The 23,007-nt window shown below is 36.3% G+C and overlaps 1 protein-coding gene across 1 annotated transcript in view; it reads right to left on the bottom strand.

The window, feature by feature from the left end:
- LOC129282142 (STAM-binding protein-like) overlaps positions 1-22,672 on the bottom strand; it is a 31,956-nt gene extending 9,284 nt beyond the window's left edge. The window contains exons 1-10 of the mRNA XM_064113002.1: positions 22,420-22,672; positions 16,372-16,529; positions 15,826-15,890; positions 13,752-13,827; positions 12,974-13,066; positions 11,766-12,005; positions 7,422-7,479; positions 6,314-6,479; positions 5,168-5,372; positions 4,512-4,649 (exon numbers count right to left, since the gene is read on the bottom strand). Coding sequence (XP_063969072.1) covers positions 4,512-4,649; positions 5,168-5,372; positions 6,314-6,479; positions 7,422-7,479; positions 11,766-12,005; positions 12,974-13,066; positions 13,752-13,827; positions 15,826-15,890; positions 16,372-16,509 — 1,179 coding nt within the window. The 5' untranslated portion in view covers positions 16,510-16,529; positions 22,420-22,672. The remainder of the gene's footprint in view (positions 1-4,511; positions 4,650-5,167; positions 5,373-6,313; positions 6,480-7,421; positions 7,480-11,765; positions 12,006-12,973; positions 13,067-13,751; positions 13,828-15,825; positions 15,891-16,371; positions 16,530-22,419) is intronic.
- Positions 22,673-23,007: the final 335 nt, after the last annotated feature.

The following is a 23,007-nucleotide window of genomic DNA, read 5'->3' as shown; positions in this document are numbered from 1 at the left end:
CCCCCGGGTATTGAAATTACATTCTAATTATGTGATAGATTTTTCCATTATATTCAGCAAATAACACATTTCATTATACGGTGTCTCCTATAATTTCTTTTATTTCCTCTTGGGTGTGGAACCAAGACCCCCCCCCCGCGCCTGTATGCCAGTGATTGAACGTGATTTAACGGGGGGGGGGGGGGGGGGGGGCGTTATAGAGCCATTTGAAGGTTATAAATGAAGAGCCCCTACTGCGTTGGGTCTGGGGCAAAGCCCCGGTAGCTTATTTGCATAAAATTTAGGCAAGCTATAAGCTTATAGCTTGCCTAAATTTTATGCAAATAAGTTACCGGGGCTTTGCCCCAGACCCAACGCAGTAGGGGCTCTTCATTTATAACCTTGTGGGCTCTTCATTTATAACAATGTTGTATGCAGTCCATCTTTCTTCCCGCTCTTTAATTTCAATCATCGGCAGCCCGGTCGTGTTATTATTTTTTTTTCTTGTCCCTTTTCTTTGTTTTCCAATTAAGCTTTCGACTAATTACATTCTACTTTCGTTTCCCGCTATTGTTTGCCATTTTGTCATCTTTTAATTTATTTCCCACCGTGCTATTGCATGACATAGGCCTATTTCGGAATGATTTGTTCTTTCTCAAATGTTCTTCTTTCGTACATTTTCCCGCTTGCCTCCCTTTTCCATTAAAAAAAATGTTTTTTCTTTGTTTTCTTTCCCTTTCCTTTTCCTCCTTTCCTTTTCCCCTTTCCCTTTTTTTCTCCCTCCCTTTTTTCTTTTTCCCATTTTTCTTTTATTTTCCAGGTGAAATCCGCCAGGGGGGGCAGCTTGCCCCCCCTGCCCCCCCGCCTGTTACGCCACTGCACATATGCGGACGTGGGTGACAACACACAAATTGGGCACGCAAAGTTATCATTCCCGCTAGGATTAGCATGAATGACAATAGTCACCACTTCCGCCCATGCACTGCAGTGCTCACACGTGTGTGGAACGTCCAGGTAGGCTAATTAGGCAAAAGTAAAATTCTTCTTAAAAATCCAAAAGTTAAAAAATAGCTTGTCTGGATGAGTATCTCTTCTTCATACTGTAAAAAAATTTCAAGTTGTAAAGTTGATTAGAAAAGAAGATACAAGAGTTTCTTTGACACAAGTTTTTGTAGACTGCTTTGAAGTTTCATTGAAATAGCACAGTGTGCATTTAATGCTTTCTCTTTATATTCTGAAGCTGTCAATTTCTTTCTTCTGCATTCAATCAAGTATTTCAGTGAGTCATTGTTGATCAGTTTTGATAAATCATATATCATTTTAAAGCTAAGAATGTGCTTTTTCAAACAGAATTAAAAATCTCAATATTCATTTTGGGCAGCTTTTTGTCAGTTTTGGGGTGGCTAGCCACATTCAATATGGATGATGCTGGATGATAAAACCTGCTCAAATGATATAGGGTCTATGATTCTGTTTAGCATGCCATTACATATTCATCGGCGGTCTTCGGAGCCGTTATATCACACATACAACAGACTTGCAAACCAATTTCAGAGAAAATCAACCTCAAGTTTATTATAATTTCCACACTTTCGTCCCAAGCCTTACAATGAGGCTATTTTGAAATAGAATCGATTCGATTTGTTAGATTCGATTCTATTTCGCGCCAGCTCCGCCGACACTTAGAGAAGTATAGCATACGCGCCGTGTTCAAGTCCGATACTACCATCCTCAAACAGCTAGTGCGCCCTAAAGACCCCGCGCTGCCCAGCAGACTCGATAGTGTTGTCTACAAGATACCATGCGTGGCTTGTGACAAGGTATATATCGGGGAAACAGGCAGACCCGTTAGCGAAAGAATGTTAGAACATCGCCAAGATGTCAAGCACCGGCGCATAGATAGTTCAGCAGTAGCAGTAGCAGTCCCAATTGGGACGAGGTAAGCTGCATAGCGCGGGATAAGCACTGGTACACACGGCGTGTTAAAGAGGCTATCCAAATCCGCCAACATCCAAATAAGGGATAACGGGATTAACATCCCCGAGGAATGGCTTCCGACCATTCGCCGGCATGCGCCCCCTACGACCGCCCGATACTCATCGATGAATCGCTTGCTTTCCACGCCGCCGGCAGCCGACGGGATTTCCCCGACGTCCGCATGCCGCCCAGCGGTCGCACCGTCCGTGGCTTCTAATTGGTCGGTTGCTCCGACCAATCATAGCGTGGCGCTTCCAGCACTGACGGCACGCAGCTTACAGCGTAAAAGGCGCACGCAGTGATTGTCCACTTCATTGCCTGACGAAAACTAGCAGGTGCAGTCGAAACGTCGCAATTTCAGTTTGCTGCATCGTGAGACAACAGATTATTTTCTTCATCGATTCTATACTACCACGATGATCAACATCTTCTGTACTATTAAGAATAATTTTATTTTGTTGCGCAGTTGGTGCAGACGATGTTCAAAGAAGGCAAACGGTAGTCATGGGGTAATGGTATATATACACTTAACAATAAAGTATAAGTTTTTGAATAATTAACGGCTCTATTTACAATGTAAAGCCCTGTAATGAAAATGTGCAGACTATTTTTTAATGAGAAATGTAAGACAATTATACGGCTAAATAACGATGTTAATTCTTTAAAACAACAAAAATAATGACAATAAAAATAATATGTAATATTGATAACAATAATAATTACAATGCACGATGGTGTGAACATTCATAGTACTGATTTTAACAATTTTAATTTCATTTTAATTTCCAATATTAGTTTCAGTTACAATTTCCATTTCAATTTCAATCTTAATTTTAATGTCAATTTAATTACACCAAATGTTCCAAATGCTATGCACGTGTACATTCGTATATATCATAATTGTCTATATGTCAGTGTTTGACTTTAAGGAAATATGTTCATTTTCTATAAGTCATGTATGTTCAATACCATGTAAAAATATTTATTTCTAAATTCATTTGGACTATAAATACTACTTTATGAACCTTATGAACAAGATATTCATTGCTAGAAAAATACATGGTAGGAAATACCAAGTCAATTGCATGACATTGGTATCATTATTTTTACACAAAACCAAAAGTCAGAGCAGAGCTACAAGCTTGTAATTTTGGTTTGAGCAGATTAGATTTTCCATGTACATGTACAAAAACGCCATAAGCGATACAACTACCCTGACCTCATTTCAATACGCACAATCAGCAAAATGTTGTATCAATCTTGTCACATGCAAAGTCAATGCATTGTAGATATGATTGTTGACTGACCATGCATTGGCATGTTAAGTGCATGCAGCTGTTGTTTGCTTTGCTACACTACACGTTTCCAATGGGACTTGCGCATTTAATAAACAAGTGGAATGCCTCTGGTGGTCTCACCTGCATCACGCGATTCAATATAGCAGCAGTGCTGACTTTGAAAACTACTATAACTTGCACAAGATGTTCAGTGATACTTGGTTACTCTTTTGTACACGTTTTATGAACTAGACCAATACACTTACAGAGATATGATGGTAATTCAACAGATACCCCCATTATGGCCAAAGTTCATTGACCCTAAACGACCTTTGACCTTAGTCATGTGACCTGAAATGCGCACAGGATGTTCAGTGATACTTGATTACTCTTATGTCCAAGTTTTATGAACTAGACCAATATACTTTCAAAGTTATGATGGTAATTCAACAAATACCCCCAATTTGGCCAAAGTTCATTGACCCTAAATGACCTTTGACCTTATTCATGTGACCTGAAACTTGCACAGGATGTTCAGTAATACTTGATTACTATTATGTCCAAGTTTCATGAATCAGATCCATAAACTTTCTAAGTTATGATGACATTTCAAAAACTTAACCTTAGGTTAAGATTTTGATGTTGATTCCCCCAACAGGGTCTAAGTTCATTGACCCTGGCTGAAAGCAGGAAAACATTGCTATGTATAAAACATTGCTTAACCTTAGGTTAAGATTTTGATGTTGATTCCCCCAACAGGGTCTAAGTTCATTGACCCTGGCTGAAAGCAGGAAAAGATTGCTATGTATAAAACATTGCTTTGACCTTGGTCATGTGACATGAAACTCAGGCAGGATGTTTAGTAATACTTGATTAACCTTATGGCCAAGTTTCATGAACTAGGTCCATATACTTTCTAAGTTATGTTGTCATTTCAAAAACTTGACCTTCGGTTAAGATTTGGTGTTGACGCCGCCGTCGGAAAAGCGGCGCCTATAAGTCTCACTCTGCTATGCAGGTGTGACAAAAATATGCATTGCCTTGAAAATCCCCACAATCTCAGAAGCTAAAGTGAATTGCTGCCTAGAAATTTAATTATGTATATAGTAGGAATTGTATAGGGGTGTATCAGTCCTGCCCTCTGTGATTAGTTTCTTTTATGTGCATTGTATAAAAAAAGATATGTGACCTGCACATGCCATGTCCACTTTGGGTAGGAAAATATGTTCACTGATTTTTGAAGTCTTACAAAAAAATTTAAATTGATATTTAACTTACATGAATCCAGCCTAGTGTTATCAGATCATTGTTGTCAACAACGTCAAAGATGTCTTCCTCGTTTAGGGCGGTGCATGAGTCAGAGGTTGACGTCTGCTTCGGAACAATGATGTGAGTGATTGTGAAGGCATCGCGTGCCTAAACCCAGAAAGTGAAGGGAAAGCATTGGTTTCGTATCAAGTTTTTAAATATTTTGGTGCTTACTTTCAAAGTAGTAAATTATACTGTTTTGGAGAAAAGATTGCAGTCAATGAAATCCAGTTTGATTCAAAACCAATAATACTATTAAGGTCGAGAACCAATCCTAGATATTTTCAGGGATACAAAAACCATTGAGACATTAACCATTGACCTTGATATCCCCAGTCTAATCAGAGCATTGTTTTTCCTATATGTATACTTGGATCAAGTTTGAAGTTGATCCATTCTTTAGTCATTTGCAAGAACGAAAGTGGGATGGAAGGATGACCCCAAAACATCATGTCTACGGTGGGTGGAACCATAAAATTACCAAACAGTCACTGTTAATCAATTGCTGAAACCCATGATTAAATTAATTAGTTAACCTATTATATTTTTAAACCTACAACACAATAACAACAACAATGATAAAGATAAAAACAATGGTAACGATAATAATAGTAATAATTACTTACAAGTTTGCCTGCTAGAATGCCACATGTTTCCAGGTTCCTCTGTGTATTATGAAGGGCCAGAGCTAGGAATCTCTCCATAGTATCTGAGGGAATAAAAAGATCTCTCAAACCATGTAGATTGGAGGTACTAGAGGCAATGCCTAACATCTGGGCTGGCTTGGTCGTCCTGTCAATCTTAAGTGACCGGTCAACAGTCGGCATAGGTCTAGATGAGAAAAGGAAAACAGAATAAAAAGATCTCTGAAACCATGTAGATTTGAGGTACTAGAGGCAATGCCTAACATCTGGGCTGGCTTAGTTGTCCTGTCAACCTTAAGTGACCGGTCAACAGTCGGCGTAGGTCTAGATGAGAAAAGGAAAACAGAATAAAAAGATCTCTGAAACCATGTAGATTTTAAGTGGTTGAGGCGATACCCAACATTTAGCATGGCTTCGTCGTCCTATCAACTTTGAGTGACCGGTCAACAGTCGGCGTGGTCAAGCACATGTGGCAAAGAGATATTTTAATACAACCACTACTTCACCAAGAAATATGTATGCCATGATGAAATTAATATGCTCAAAAGTTATTAGGGTACTCTTGCCTTTCAAACAGATAGAGTAAAAGCGGACAAACAAAACAATAAAAATTGGATAAGGTGCAAGAAAATTCTGCCAATTGAAAGGTTTGCATTATTTTAGTGAAACAATTAGATGCATTTCCCCATAAATATGTGATTATATGTGAATAAACTAAGTTCCAAGTTCTGGTATAGAAATCCATTTTCCATAGTAAATGGTTTGAATCCTTAAGTGTTTTTTTAGAACAACAAAGTTGAATTGAAATAATTCAGGCTTGCTTAAAATCATATTCATTTCGTTACCACATGCTTTTTCTGGTGTAGCTAATAATGGAAACAACATGTGGTGGACCACACCATAAACGGACAGGCATATTCAGTAACTTTCTGATCTTCATTTACACATAACTCTGTAAACATACATTATCCTGTAACATCATTTGGCAGATATCATTTATATGTAGTCTCTATATCCATGAGTAAAGTTTTGATCAATTCTGTGAACATTTTATTTTCTGTCCTTAACAGTACCACAGCATATCTTTCAGCATCTTTTCCTGGAAATGTGATTAGAAAGCACCCATACCTTGGGGCTGTAGGCTGGGTTGGTGAAGAAGGCAAAACTTGAGATCGGATTCCGTACCCCTGTGAAACGGCATCATAGCTAGGAGGAGGTGGTAGCGCGCCCCCTGCCCCTACCCCTACGGCCATGCCTGCTGCACCGCCTGCTACTAGAGGTGTGGCTACACTCCCTGCATGAATGAAAGATGAAGAGAAGACAAGGGTTATACTCACTTGGTCTACTTCTGAGTCTAATACTACATGGACTAGCCCCATTTGGTCTACAATCAATTTGGTCTAATTGCCATTTGGTCTACACTATACTTTAATTTAGTCTAATTCTCATTCATTCTAATTCCCAAATGGTCTAATTTTCTCTTTGTCTACTCATTAGTTTGCTTTAGTTTCTTTTGCGTGTATTTGTATTGTAATTATTATGTACTATTGTTTTAAATCGTTTGTAAACGCTGTGATATAGTTAACTATGGAGAGCGTACTAAATGCTAGTTATTATTATTATTATTATTATTTAGTTTCATTAATCATAATGAAAGTTTGATTCATCATAAGTTCATCTATTCATTCTAATTCCCAAATGGTCTAATTTTCGCTTTGTCTACTCATTAGTTTGCACTTAATCATAATGAAAGTTTGATTCATCATATGTTCATCTAAATACATAGACTAATGGATGAAGATTAAGTAATAACTTCTTAAATCTTTGATGGACTTTCTTAAAACCTTCACCAAATTTTTTTACTATTTTTACTGGAACATTTACAGCTAACTCTTCTTTTCATCAAGGTGAACTTCCCTTTAAGGTAATTATAATCACAACTTTGCCATCCAATGGAAAGTACTATGGCAACTATGATCAACAGCCAATGAAAATGAAGGACTCAACAGAAGATACCATTGTATGGCAAAGTCACTATAAAAGCAACTTTTAGACAACGGGGCCCAAATTTCCCTAAAAGCAACTTTTACACAGGCAACGGGGCCCAAATTACATGAAATGGGACCTTATAATTTCAAAATTATGATCAAATTGCAAAACTTAACCTGAGGTTAAAATTCTTATTAATACTGCGGTCACGAAAATGGTTCCTATGTCTCACAAATGTTCATCTTACCCGCTAATCTCCTGTTTGCTTCTACTTGTCTTTCTTGTTCTCTCAATGCATCTGCTTTCTGTTAATTACCCCAAAAAAAAGTAAAACCATTAATATTCCAGACAAGGAAAAACAAGTAGAAACATCTTAGTGATGATTTGAAAGACATATATACTCAGGATAACATTTAACCTTAATATAGGTAACAAGGTACTGCTTCACATAAATATCATCAATTGGAGGTCAATGCTTTCTAATATCCTGCCATCCCATTGGTCAAGAGCAAATACATGCAAGTCCTAGAATTTCAGGATTTGTCATGAAATTAAAGTTTTATGCAACAAGGCTCAGAATGAAATGCTCAGATGATTGGAGAGGCTCAGCTAGACAATTTATTATTTTAACGTTAGGTGTTGTTATAACAATATAGACATCCCAACCTTCTGCTTGAAAAATATGGATGATTTTGCAAAAAAAAATAGGAAAGAAATTGAATTTTCCATAGAAATGTACAGTAAAACTATCTATAAAAATTTCTATCTAACCAAATATTAATGCTCTTAAAGATTCTTTCATACAAATTCAGGATGGTTGGTATATGTAGGTCTATAAATTACATCCAGGGGAGAGATTCATCAACATTTTTGTCCGACAAGTTGTCAGATCTGACAACTTTCCTTTTTTCTGGGAAGCATTTCATGAAAGAAGTCGCCAGACATTTTATCCGAAAAGTCCCATTTTATCCGACAGTTACCATAGTAACACTGCTTCATAGCCAATCAGCATCAAGGAAAGTTGTCAGATCTGACAACTTGTCTGACAAAAATGTTGATGAAACGCGCCCCTGATTGACTGAGAGGTACTGTTACTATGGTAACTGTCGAATAAAACGTCTGACAAGTCCTTTCATGAAACGCACTCCAGATATGTCGAGGGAAAATCTGTTTTACACCAATAATATCTCAAAAATCACTTCAGGTATACAGAATAATTGAATGATTATATTTTCATTTTTAAATCTTTTAAATATTGATTCAAATTTTACATCCCATTTTTATGAAATCTGAGTCCTACAATATAATGAATTCAGTACTGTTTTCAATACGTTTCCTTCAAAATTGTGGGGTATTCATATTAAGGTATTATCACATTGTTTTGAGCAATCAATATAGCGATCAGTATCGTCCTTCTTAGCTAAACTGATAGGCCAGAACTCACAAAGGTGATTTTAATTCCAAGGTTGAAACCATTGTTTACGCAGATTTCATACAAAGACTATGGTAATATTTCAGGGCATATATTGAACAACATGCTTTTATCATAGTGCACTTACTTGTTACTAAAGTTACATTTATGAGCCTATTGTTTTGAATTAATGAGTCATCTATTAATGTCAATTAATTTACATAAACATTTGGCACAGTAATACAGTAACTTGAGAAAAAAGCTTCAATTTAGCGCCCTTTTGCGCATTTATTGTTGGACGTTTTCTTCATATACAGGCTGGAAAAATTATAAATTAGGATTACATCTGCATAAACAATGGATAAAAAATCGCCTTTGTGAATTTGGGCCATCTTATTGGTTCCAACCTCCAAACATCAACATAAGTGCATACTGAGGCAATAATGTCACAAAACCCCTTCTTTTGCTTTTTTTCATACCACATCTTGCTGGAGTATGATAAAAAAAAAAACATCTAAATCCCAAAGTTGGTAGGGACTGGTCCATGGTGGCCGAAGATGCGGCCGTATGAATATCTAATTAGCAACAATGAAATCAATGTAAATTTGTATAATTCCAAACAATTAACAAGTGGAATGCCTCTGGCCGTCTCACCTGCATCACGCGATTCAATATAGCAGCAGTGCTGATTTTGAAAACTACTATAACTCGCACAAGATGTTCAGTGATACTTGGTTACTCTTATTTCCACGTTTTATGAACTAGACCAATACACTTATAGAGATATGATGGCAATTCAACAAATACCCCCAACGTGGCCAAAGTTCTTTGACCTTACATGACCTTTGACCTTGATCATGTGACCTGAAACTTGCACAGGATGTTCGGTGATACTTGATTACTATTATGTCCAAGTTTCATGAATCAGATCCATAAACTTTCAAAGTTATGATGGTAATTCAACAGATACCCCCAATTCGGCCAAAGTTCATTGACCCTAAATGACCTTTGACCTTGGTCATGTGACGTGAAACTCATGCAGAATGTTCAGTGATACTTGATTAACCTTATGTATAAGTTTCATGAACTAGATCCATATATTTTCTAAGTTATGATGACATTTCAAAAACTTAACCTTAGGTTAAGATTTTGATGTTGATTCCCCCAACATGGTCTAAGTTCATTGACCCTAAATGACCTTTGACCTTGGTCATGTGACATGAAACTCAGGCAGGATGTTCAGTAATACTTGATTAACCTTATGGCCAAGTTTCATGAACTAGGTCCATATACTTTCTAAGTTATGCTGTCATTTCAAAAACTTAACCTCAGGTTAAGATTTGGTGTTGACGCCGCCGCCGGAAAAGCGGCGCCTATAGTCTCACTCTGCTATGCAGGTGAGACAAAAATCAGGCTGATTTCAATGGAGCCTATGTTGGGTTTTCATTTGGCCATACATTACTATGCATTGTGCACTAGTATGTAAATTGTGAAAACCAAGGGTCTGTTCCTGCAGACTAACCTTTGGTCATCATAAACCACTACAGATTAATAGTGGTGTGCGGAGGTTTCTCATTATGCTCTACCAAAATCTAATCAAGATAAAACTGAAATGCACAAAAAGAAATTGTTGATGTCACACATTGGTACTCATCATGTGGTATCATTCAATGCTAGAGGGAAAATCATTGATGACATCTTTAAAGTTGATATAAGATAGAAATAAATATCCATGAATTTAGTATCTAAGCAAAGCCTACATCTTTTATAACCTGCTCATCAACGTATTAAATCACAAAAATCTTCTGGCTTCTTATATCCTCAATTGAAATGCCCCCCAAATAGCCTCTTCCATGAGCGTGAAAACTCCGCATCGAAAAATGGCTAATTCGTGTGACGTCACATCATGCCTTTGGTCACCGGCAGTGCACCCCACTGTGCACAGAAAACAATGCAAGAGCTATGGAGAAACTTTGTAATGTGTTTTAAAAATGGTTGAAAGTTATATAACCCAAAGCCCTATGTACGATTGTTCATATCATGTATGTAGTTCACACTATGAATAACATTTGCTGACTTAGATCTGTGAGATACATGTGCTTAATTACGATGGGTTACTTGATGTTTTACCAAGTATTTTTTTTTCATTCTTGCTGACTGGCAAGATTGCCCATGTTTACTCTAGATCCGGTCGCTTTTATTTTTTTAGTGGTAGCACACGTGGCTGTGCGCGAGCTCCATAAATGTATGCACACAGGCGCATTGTTTATGTGGAAGATTTGAGAATGTTTGGGGTTTGGTCTCCCATGATTTTCCTTTCCCTTGTCCTGTTTGGGCCCTTGACATGATGATCCACGTCTTAATCGTTTATTGGTATAAAAACTACAAGTAGGTAAGCCTGGGGTAAGTTCAAATCACTCTCATAGTTCACTATGAATAGAAATATTCACATGTACATGTATTCAGCAGAGTTTGTGCAAAGCAAGCTATCACTATTTGCTAGTGATTCTACGATGCTCAACCCAGTCTGGTAAGCCGCATCACTCGCAGAAGAATATGACATTGATTCACAGGAACGTCAGCTTAGAAACAACAGACAGAGAAACCTGGCTAAAACTTGAGCTAATCGGCTTAATAATGAGGATTATTATTTAAAAAATATCAGAGTATGAAGCTTGTCTTATGATATTTTAGGCAGTCAGGCACAATATCCCTTCTTCCCAAATCCCTATTACACTGTATGTACTTTTGTGTAAACATTTCTAACCTTGTTTGCCTTTTATTCCCTCAGCTAATTGTGATGATATAAAAAGAAATATCCATTTCATAATATTTCTTCCATAGGCCTATTCTTCCTCCGAATAAAGGAAAAATTTTAAAAAATAACCACGCTTCCAGGGCAAAATACAAGTTCTGCTGCTGGGAGAGTATGTGTGGGTTTGTTCTATGCAAATGCAAATGCAAATATGTGAAGTCATGTGAACAGGCCCTTTCTCTGTGATTGAAGTTGCGTTTCCAGCTCTCAGACTTGGGCGGCATGTCGTTGGTTAAATTTGTTATTTTCTTTTTGTTTTTGTTATTTGGATGGAGTTCAATGCTATTCTAGGAATTGAAATCTTTCTATTAATGTGAAAATCTCAGTTTTTGTGATCGTCTTCATATGTCTACTTTAATCATTACCTTTCTCTCTTCGATCTCTCTCTCCAGAGCTTCCTGCCTTGTCTTGGCCTGCAGGAGGACAGCCTTCTGATCATCTAAGTCCTTCTGTTGTTGATTGATGGTGTTTCTCTCCAGTTCCTCCAGCTGTCTCCTCTGTTCTTCCAACCTTGCAGCATCCTCTTGCTCCCTCTTTGCTCGTTCTTCCTCCAGTCTAAGGGTTTCCTCCATCTCCCGTCTTGCCTCTTCAACTCTCCTCTCCTCCTATAGAAAAACAAATAGTTCTTAACACGCTATGCACCTTCAGCATCCCACAAAGTACATTTAGCGCTTTGTAAGTTATTCAAATATTACTATCGGTACTAGAAAAGTGTTAAATGACATAGTCTAGTCAAGCTGTAAAGTTATCACCATTAACTAAAAAACTTTGATGATGATGGTGATGATAATGATGATGTTGATGTTGGCGGTGATGATGTGATGGTGATGATGGCAGTGATGATGGTGATGATGATTATGATAGTGATGATGATGATGATAATAATAATGTTAGTGATGATGAAGGTGATGATTATGATGATGATGGTGATGGTGATGATGATGATGATGGTGATGCTGGTGATGATGATGATGACAATGATGATGATGGTAGTGATGATGGTGATAATGATCATCATGCTGATGAAAATGGTTTAAAAGATGCATGAGACTTTAAAGTAAAATGTCAGTGAGCAAACCACTTTTTAAAAAATTACGCCAGAGTGGTGACAGGAAATGTTGAGAGCCATTTTAGGATCAATATTTGAGATAATAACATGAAATAGATCAGGCAAAATGTTTTTTTAAGCTCTTGGGGGCTGCGTTATCTGATGAATGCCAAGAGTGGCAATGAGTCATAAGAGTGTCACATATAGGAGTCAGATCTATATAAAGTACTTAATGGAATTACCTACTATTAAATGTTTGAAAATAGTAATATGCAACATTTATAAAGTGCTTATTATATTGTTCTAAACACTGCATATTACTACATCAGATTCAGCATGGCTACCCTGACAAGACACTCAAGCATTCAAGGAGTTTCTTCCTACCAGGTATCCATTAACTACACTTGAGTGGAGAGTGGCAAATATAGATTAAAGGATGTGAGTGCTTGGTAGGACTTGAACCTCAGACCTTGTGGCTCAATGTTTCATATAGAAATGGAGAAAGAGAAATATATCGGGTCATACCTCGTGAACCTGCCATATCTCGTATTCCTCAGCATATTTCTCTCTTAATTTCTTCTTGGTCTCCTCTGCATTGGGGAAAGCTGCCTTTAGATTCTAAGGATGAACATACAGGTAACAGTTTGTTTAATATAATATTGTTAGAAAACAATGATCCATGCACAATATTATGTCTGAATCTATATCCAATCTCCTTTGCAGATTCAGTGAATGTTACAAAGAACACAACAGAATTTGTGTGCGCCATCCCTCTCTTGTGTAGGATCATGATATCCTATATAAACTTTGACAGAGTTCTTTCCCCAACTTGATTTCGACATTGAAATTTTCAAACTCATCTTGCTCATCAATATGTAAATTTTATGCAAAAAAAAAAGAGGAAAGACTGGACTTCATGATGCTGAAATGAAGATATGATGAATCATTTGTATTTATTGACAAATAACAGAGAATATATTCTTTTATTGAGGGACACACTGTATATAAAGGGAGAGCCACTAAGGAGGGTGTTTTGCAAAGAATGTTACTTAAGGAGTCATGCTCAAATGTCAAGGCGCACATGGTATATAATGCATAGCCTCATTGATGATGATACAGTAGTGCTCGTCCTCTGAGCATGATCTAAATCAATGAAAGCAAATTGGAATTTAAGTGTGAATTTTAAGTCAAATCTAAATCTTTGTGAATCATCCCTCTGATCTTCATGTGAATACACTGTTGAATACACATGTATGTGTGAGACTACACTCTCTATAATTCACTCTGGTCGTGAGTTGCCTACCTTCTTTGCAGATTTGATATCTTCTGGTCTGGCAGATTTGTATTGAGGATGTTTCGGAAGCTTCTCTACAAATATTCTGCAAGGCCAGAAAGAAAAGGGGTCAATAACACTTAATAATAATGCCTGAGATACTGTACATGTATCTACCATTGCTTGAATTTGACTGCATATTCTGAAATTGGACTTGGAGACAGGAAGTATAAAATCAGAGGTGGTGAGGGGGTAGGGAAAGCAAGCTTTGGTGTGCCAAACCCATTTTTAAAATTCTCCTTTCTGCTTGTTAGAACTTGTTTAAAGGAAAATAATCTCTGTGAGTGGCGATAACCTTGCTTTAATTTCTTTAATATTGATTTTGATCATTATTCATTCTCTTTATCTTTGCTTGAAAATTCTCTTCCTATTGCTCTTCATGTCAGTATTAATAGCCTAGTGTGGTATTCTGAGATCCATTTCATCTCAGATAAAATAAAATATGTTATCTTGTTAAAGTCAGTGAGACAAAATACCCTTAAAATCTTTCCGAATTGGTATTTATCTTCATTTTATCCAATATCCAATGAGAAACATTGTTTTATATAGCACTCTCATCTCATTCAACCAATGGAAATCCATTCCGCCAGGAAGTATAGCAAAGGAGCAAGACTGTTCATTTCTTGAATTCAAATGTACTTGCAATATATGCTAGCACGTCTTTACAGAGATTTCTTTTTTTTATAAATGACAATACCCTCATCTTTTTTAATGTCAATATTGTATCAATTCAAAGACAGTAATAGTAAAGAAAAATCTAATGAAAAAATTCCTTATTCTACAGTCCCGTGTTACTCTCAATGGCTATATCGTTCATTTTCATTTCAACATTTGGAGCTAATTCATTATACTGGTGAAATGAACATCACGGAGATAAAATAGTCCCCACTCTATTTTAAGATTATTTAAATTTTTCTTCAAAGCAAGTACATCATCCACATTGCAATGGTTAGATACGTGATGAATATGTCTACGCAGGCACTGCTCTATTGCGCATCATCTTTAGATACGCAAGATAAAATTTATCGCAGATTAAGGGATAAAATTTCATCTCAGAATACCAATTTTATTTTAAGAGATGAAATATTCTTAAGATAAAATGACCTCAGAACATTTTATTCTTGTAATGTAATTTTATAACCATTTCTTTTTGGCTTCTCAAATTTTCCCTCTAAATATCAACAAACTGATGCTACGCGAAATAAAGACTTTATACACACTGAACATTCCCATCAACATACCAACTTAGTGGTATTAGAAATCCTTTAAAATATGAGATTTCAACTGTAAAATATTGGATGAAACTATAATGACTTCAGTTTGTTGAAAATAGGGTCCAATGGGTAAAAATTGAACAAGTGGAACGCCTCTGGCAGTCTCGCCTGCATTATGCGATTCAATATACCAGCAGTGCTGACTTTGAAAACAGCTATTAAATAATTATTCATAATTTAAGAAAACACTCATATGATAGTAAAATACTATGTCCATTTACCCAACATGACCTCAGACATGTGCAAAACAACTCGATTACCCTTATGTCTATGTTTCATGAACTACATGTGTAGATCCATAAACTTTCTAAGTTATGATGCCAATTCAACAAATACCCCCAACACGGCCAAAGTTCAGTGACCCTAAATGACCTTTGATTTTGGTCATGTGACCTGAAACAAGCACAAGATATTCAGGGATACATGGTTACTCTTATGTCTCAAGTTTCCATGAACTAGATTTATAAACTTTAAAGTTGTGATGACAATTCCACAAATACCCACAACATTATCAAAGTTCATTGACCCTAAATGACCTTTGATTTTGGTCATGTGACCTGAAGCACACACAAAATATTCAGGGATTCATGGTTACTCTTATGTCCCAAGTTTCTATGAACTAGATCTATAAACTTTTAAAGTTTATAAACTTTAAAGTTGTGATGACAATTCCACAAATACCCACAACATTATCAAAGTTCATTGACCCTAAATGACCTTTGACCTTGGTCATGTGACCTGAAACTCAGAGAGGATTTAAATATACTTACGTCATATACTTAGAATACAAAATGAAAGCACTCTCCCAGTTCCCCTCTTCATAGTACACGTTTGCCTGCAAAATTAATTACCGATATCAAAATTTTTTATTAAGAAACAATTTTTTTGAAGGGGATTGAAAATAGGCATCTTGATGTGCCAACGACAACGACTGCCGTAATAATGATGATGATCATGACTATAAAAATGGTGATGATGATGATGATGATAATAATAATACTAATGACATCTATAATGAAATTTAAAAAGGAGAAATGATAACAGCGAAGGATAAAAAAAAAAAAGAATACCGGTAGATATATTACATACCTTCTTCTTTTGTATTTTTCCTCCCCTGTTATTAGAGATCCATATAATTCTACTGTCAAGTTTACCACTTATACTTGTAAAGAGTTTGTGCATGCTTTTTTTTTCTTCATAATAATCAGCAACAGTAATAATAATAATAACAATACTATTCATTAGGTGACAAGAAAGTATACAAGAAATTACAATTTTTTTTTTAAATTAAGAGAAGAAATGATAATTTTTCTTACCATTCTAATCATTTCCTGGCCTGACCTGAAGTATCTTCTAATTGGCATGCTGGTGTCCACTATGATATTAGATCCATGCTCAGCTAGACTACGGACCCGCTGACCTGGATCAATACTAGGATCATGCACCAACGCCATCTTTCCTAGATCTTTCACACCTGCAGAAAGAAAGTTTAAAATGTGGAACTTTTACAAATAGGTAGGAATATTTAAAGGAAAGGCAAACCTTTCAGCTGTGATAGAATGTTTGTAAGGAAATTTGTAACTTTCAGACCTTATTTTTTTATATTTCTAGAGCAATGCCACTTTTCCATGAAGGGAAATTCCATCTACATTTCTATATCAAAGTAAAATATGGTAAAATGACAAAATAGCAAATTACAGGCCAACAAGAGGGGCATTAAGGCTGGTTAACAGAGTATGAAAGGCCTTGGACTGATTTGAGCTCTGAACTTTTAACTCAGATAGAAGAAAGTTCAAAGAGAAGTAGAAAAATACTTATAGGGAATATGCAACTTTAACCTGTGTAAGAAAGTAAACCCCTCAAAAAAAGTTTGGAAATCTGAGTTTGGCCATTAATTTCTCCCAACTCCCAATTTTACACAGTGCATATTTGATATCATTCAAAAGATCATTTAATTCTCTTTAAAATGATACCATGCTTGTTATGATCATGCCATCACGAAAAGAGCAGGATTCAAATGTGTTGGATGAGATCTGAATTGAAAAGCTGCAAAACGAGCAGAAACTTTCAAAGTTATGATGGTAATTCAACAGATACCCCCAACATGGTCAAAGTTCATTGACCTTTGACCTTGGTCATGTGACTTAAAACTCATGATCATGCAGAATGTTCAGTAATACTTGATTAACCTTATGTCCAAGTTTCATAAACTAGGTCTATTTCTAAGTTATGATGATATTTCAAAAACTTAACCTTACGTTAAAATTTTGATGTTGATTCCCCCATGGTCTAAGTTCATTGACCCTAAATGACCTTTGACCTTGGTCACATGACCTGAACTAAAAAGGATGTTCAGTAATACTTGATTAATCTTATGTCCAAGTGTCATGAACTAGGTCCATATAATTTCTAAGTTATGCTGTCATTTCAAAAACTTAACCTTCGGTTAAGATTTGGTGTTGACGCAGCCGCCATCAGAAAAGCGCCGCATATAGTCTCACTCTGCTATGCAGATAATGCAGGTGAGACAAGAATCATTAAATATCACTTTTGTGACCAAAAATACTAACTTCCATACAGTCATGACAGTTGCAATTTATATTTCATTAGTAACTTGGGAATATTTTTTGTATTCACCAAAGCGCTAAAAACTTGAATTTTTGGCATATTTTTGTGTATGCCCTCTATTGGTGGAAAGTAATATGGCAAGAAAATAGTCTATTTTCAATCTCTATATTTTAATTTAGAAGAAATAATTAAAAGAATCACATTTACTTGAGAGCCAAGTTATATGATGATTAGCTCTATTGGAAACCGACAGTGTCCAAAAATCAATCATTTGTCCCAAAGAAAAAGAGAAAATAAGCCAACCATTGCCAATCTTATTTTGCCACACATGGAGTAGTAACAGAGGACAAGGTTATATCAAGATTCAAGATTTATTAAAACAAATGATCGCAGCTTGTGAGGCTGAATTGACAAATGTTTTACAAAAAGGCATAAAAACACACATAAAATCAACAAAAAAGCAATGTGACAAAAGAATCAAGAAATTGAATGAGTGGCTCCGTGGAGATAAAGCACGTCAGTGGTATGACTTTAATCTCCAGGAGCCTCCAGGCTACGCGCACCGAGTCACCCACGCAGTCTAGTCTAGTGATAGACAGGAATAACCGTCGTTTCTGGGGATTTATTTAACAATTTCTGACATTTTACTATCATCCCCATTTACTGACAGTAGGTCGTTAGTGCGAGCCTGCATGTGTCATCATGTCGCCCAATCCGGGCCTATAGTGTTTGGTCTAGATTTTATATTTTTTGGGGGTCTAAATGACATTATACTTGAACAATGGCCCACTATTTTCCTTAGACTCTAATCTTTTTGTTGATACTGCGCATATTCCAAGAAAATATCGAAAATATACGTTACTGATGATTTATTCCTTTTTTTTTTCTTTATTGTCAGAGAGAAAAAATGGCAGCCGTGTGTTGCTGCCCTCTACGTTCATTGAGTTAGGCTTTTTGAAGGCTTTCCGATTATCCTGGCCAATCAATGCGAGCGACAAGTTCCGAACGCACGCATCGAATCGCGATATATAGCAACTGGTTAAGACGTCTGTAATGATGATAATGTCATCCAAGATGGCATCTTACAATGACCAACGAAAGGATCAAGGATGACTATGTTTTCTTGGAATATGCACAGTATCAAAAGAAAGATTAGGGTCTAACAAAAATAGTGGACAATTGCTTAAGATAATGTCATTATGTCAATTATAAAAATCTAGACAAAATTGGGTGACATGATTACACATGCGGGCTCGCACTAACGTACCGTCGGTGAATGGGGATGATAATAAAATGACAGAAAGTGGGAGTTGCGCAACAGCCAAAGAAAGTCATTTTTTTTTTCCTTTTAATTTTATTTTTCCTGTATTGGTGCATTTCGGGCCAAAACGGAATAATCTTGGATTTGATTTTGACCCAGGACTCCAGGGGCCTGTTTTATGACGAGATGAGTGATACCTAGGAACGTCCTAGGACCATTCTTCCGAGATAGGAAGATTGGCGACAAATCAGCATTTTCCGTTTCACGACGGCAATTTTGTCTTCCAAGTCCGCGACATCATTTGATATCGATAGTATCGGAAAATATTTAGTCTTCATCATCACCTGAGGGCAGGCTGAACCTTTTATTTCAGAATGATGACTTTTCATAAAATCATATATTTCAATAAATGGAAATCAAATAATTTGTTATGTATAACTGACTGTAGAATTGATGTATAGAGCTTACTTTATGAGGTAAAAAGAGAAAAAAACTTCAAAGATTCACAAACATAACTGGATAAAATCGAAATTTTCATTATTTCCCTTATCTAGAACTCGGTGCCCTTTTAAAGACACCTTTCATTGATATTTCAACGAAAGAGACCCTTGTCCGACATGAAAATTTATGTAACTTAGTAATTTCGACATTGTATTAGGTCAATGTTTTGAATTTTCATAGAATACTTATTTATAGTGATAATTTTGCAAATTATGCTTTAAATGGTATTTGTTGAGGTAAAAATGGGGTTTGAATGGAGTAAACAAATCAACGTGTCTGATTGTATGAGACTAAGAAGGAAGATATGAGAGGCTGCGTGTGAAAAATCGAATTTATTTTATTTGTCAGATATAACGCAAGAAATACAAATATAAACATACCTTTGTATGAAAATCAACCGAGGACAAGCAAAATATGAAAATTGCTACAAACATGTCAAGGGGGTAAAGTAGTGCTTTGCAATAATAAAACATAGAAATTGGTTAAATCAATCCGCAAAGGAAAAAAAATACTATTTACAGAAACAATGCTAAAAATGACAATGATCATAAACGTCGGTCATATTTAAAGTTGATAACTTTACAGGGTGACCAGATTTCACAAAATGAAATATGGGACAATCGACAAAGTACGCTGCACGAGCGGATTGACCGAGCCAGGTCTTAATGAAAAAGATCAACAAAGAAGGTTACACAGTGTTAGACTTGTGAAAAAAAATATAAAGAATTGGAAAGGAGTGTGAACGAAAGAATGAAGGAGAGAATGAAAAGACGAACGAAAAGAGATGAATTGAGTAGAAAGAAAAAATGAAGGGGGAAAAATGAAGAATGTTAGAATAAAAGAAGGATGAAAGAAAGAATAAAAGAGAGGAAAAAGTTTCCATCATTCTTTGAAATGAATAAAGAAAGAAAAAGAAAAGGAAGGAAAGATGAATAAATGTATGAAAGAAAAAATAAGGGAGAGAAAGGAAAAAAAGAAAGTAAGAAAAAGGAGGAGGAAATTATTAGAATGAAGGAAAGAAAAATGTTTTCTTCATTCTTTGAAAGAAACAAACAAAGACTGAGAAAAACTGGAAGGAAGGGAAAGAATTAGAAGGAAAAAACTAAAATAAAGAATGAAAGAAAGGATGAAAGAGAGGGAGGAAAGAATGGAGGAGAGAATGAAAAAAAACAAACAATGGAATGAGAGAAAGAAAGAAAAGAAAAAGGAGACGAAGGGAGAAGGAAGCCAAGAAAAGTTTAAGGAAAGAAAAAATGAAGGAAATAGGAAATTAAAAAAAAAAGGAAAGTACATAAGAAAAAGAAAAATAAAGAAAAATCAACAGAGAGAGAAAGGATCAGGAATGGAAAATAGGAAATAAAGATAGATGGATCAAACAAGGGCAAACAGGAAGGATAGAAGGATGAAGAAAGAAGGATATAGAAAAGAAAGAAAGAAAATTGGGAGTTGAAGCAGTTGAGGCGAGTTGAAGTTGAAGCGGGACATTTTAGCACTTTTTAATCTAGTACCGCTCATGATTTTGCCGCCCTCTATACGCGTCACGTAACTAGGTTGCAATAACAATGGATTCAAGATGGCGATGTCAACAGATGTAAGTAAACTCTTTTCTACTTTTATTATTTATCGCATTTTGGTGTCATTTTGCAACCATAACTATCCATTTTTGGCCAAACGTTGCCAACCAATATTTTTACCCATGTACAGAAGTGTTAACCTCAGATTCTAAACATAACTAGCAGTTTGGCGCATTTTTATAGTTGCCTTTTTCTTTGGTGTGTGGAAGCCAATACGTAGCCGCGCCAGGCGGGAGTAAGCCTACGTATAGTAGATGACTTTTACTCCCCAGAAGCCTCCAGGCTATGTTAACTGGGACGATCCCAATTTTCTGACCAGCGCCTCTACTGTTTGGAGGTGTTTTTCCAAGGACCATTCTTTGTATCGCCCAAATCAGCTTTGTGAAGCAGTTGAGCGATATTTCATTCTTTCGTAGAGCAGTTATACCAAAGAACATTTCATGAAACAGGCCCCAGTTCTTTTAATATTTTTAATTTTGATTATGAAAATGAAATACATCATGTAAATGTCACCTATGGGTACATTACCGCCGCCGTCCACAGGATAACCACTTGCACGGCACTTGCAATGCCTTTCGGGCTATATATTTTAAATTAGCAATATATATGGATTTAAGATCAGATAAGCTTTGGATCTGAAACTTACAAAACGATATGAAGCCAATTTCAATTCCTCTCTGTCTTTCTGGTACTTTATATCGATGATTTTTCTTGATGTCGAAGCAGGCATGGCCCCGATTCGCTGGTTCTCTCTATACGCACAGAGAGGGCGCGCGATATTATTTAATAAACTTGCTTGTTTACGTCGTTTACATCAGATCAGCTGTACTGCTGGCTGCGCTCTAGGCGCTCCGCATTTTTTTCGCTGTTCTGCGTTATTTTATGATGTAGCGCCATCAGCGATTATACGGGACATGCAACCTGTTGATTTTTGGTACAATTTCCTATTGAGTATTATGCGCCGGCGACTTGAATCAAGACTGTTCGATAGGAAAAATTCGCATTTCGATTGTTGTTTGCGTAATTTCCACCGCAGTATGAAGGATGACTAAGGACGGATCGAACAAAGTATCATGGTTGAGATTTGGAGGTAAACGATCATGACGATAAAAACACTTTTATAATTATAAATACTTTCCAATTCCTTTTTACAATGAACTTAAATCATACGATCAAGATTAACATAGGCCTAGTGGAAAAATATTGAAAGGTTTGGCGTGTTTTAGTCCCTCACATTCGTGTGATGAATGAAAACGTCAAAATGCACTATGAAATCACATGCGTTGTGCGAGGTTAGTATACTAACCTCGCATGTTGTGTGAGTGTGTAAATGTACTTAGACTCGAGTCTAGGCCTACATCACATTTAACGAGTGGGACTGTCGTCAATTTTGCAGGTTTAATGAAATCCTCACACGTACACCCAGGTAACTTCTCGAATTAAAGGCAAATTAGACTTACTTAGTAGTTTGGCAGTAGTTTTTCTTTTAGCAAAGACTCCCGTTTTCCTGATATAATATGACGAAGGGTATATTTAAGGCAAATCAAAATTACGATCACTGTCTATTTTGAGGAATTACGTTTATCGGTAAAGATATATTGGAGTGCTTCGTAATCAATTTTCTTGGCCGAGGTTGCACTGTAATAATAAACGTGACGAATGAGAAATGAAGATGAAAACGTGTACCAGTCTGTATTCCCCCCCCCCCCCCTCTCACCCATTCCATTCCTTGTTTTTATTTGGCAATAAGATAAGTGACTATTTCTGCTACACACTGTGTATTCTAAGTAGGATTAAAAGTTGTCTTTATTTCTGATGTACTTTTTTTTTTTTTTTTTTTTAATTCACTTTTTTTCTGTGATGAAATAATCATAATGGGGGGGGGGGGGCAAAATTAACACCAACAATATCAGCTTAAAGTGAAACCACTGATGAAATGGGTGGGGGGGGGGTGCATGCTTCCCCATTACGATAGAGGTTTATTTGTTGATATGATCGACGAAATGATGAAACAAAAAAATGACATTCTCACTAACAAAAGGGGATAT

The sequence above is a fragment of the Lytechinus pictus genome, chromosome 18 (assembly GCF_037042905.1).
Source record: "Lytechinus pictus isolate F3 Inbred chromosome 18, Lp3.0, whole genome shotgun sequence".
NCBI lineage: Eukaryota > Metazoa > Echinodermata > Echinoidea > Temnopleuroida > Toxopneustidae > Lytechinus > Lytechinus pictus.
Note: the sequence above shows the minus strand (reverse complement) of the source record. Positions and strands in the feature narration are given on the sequence as shown.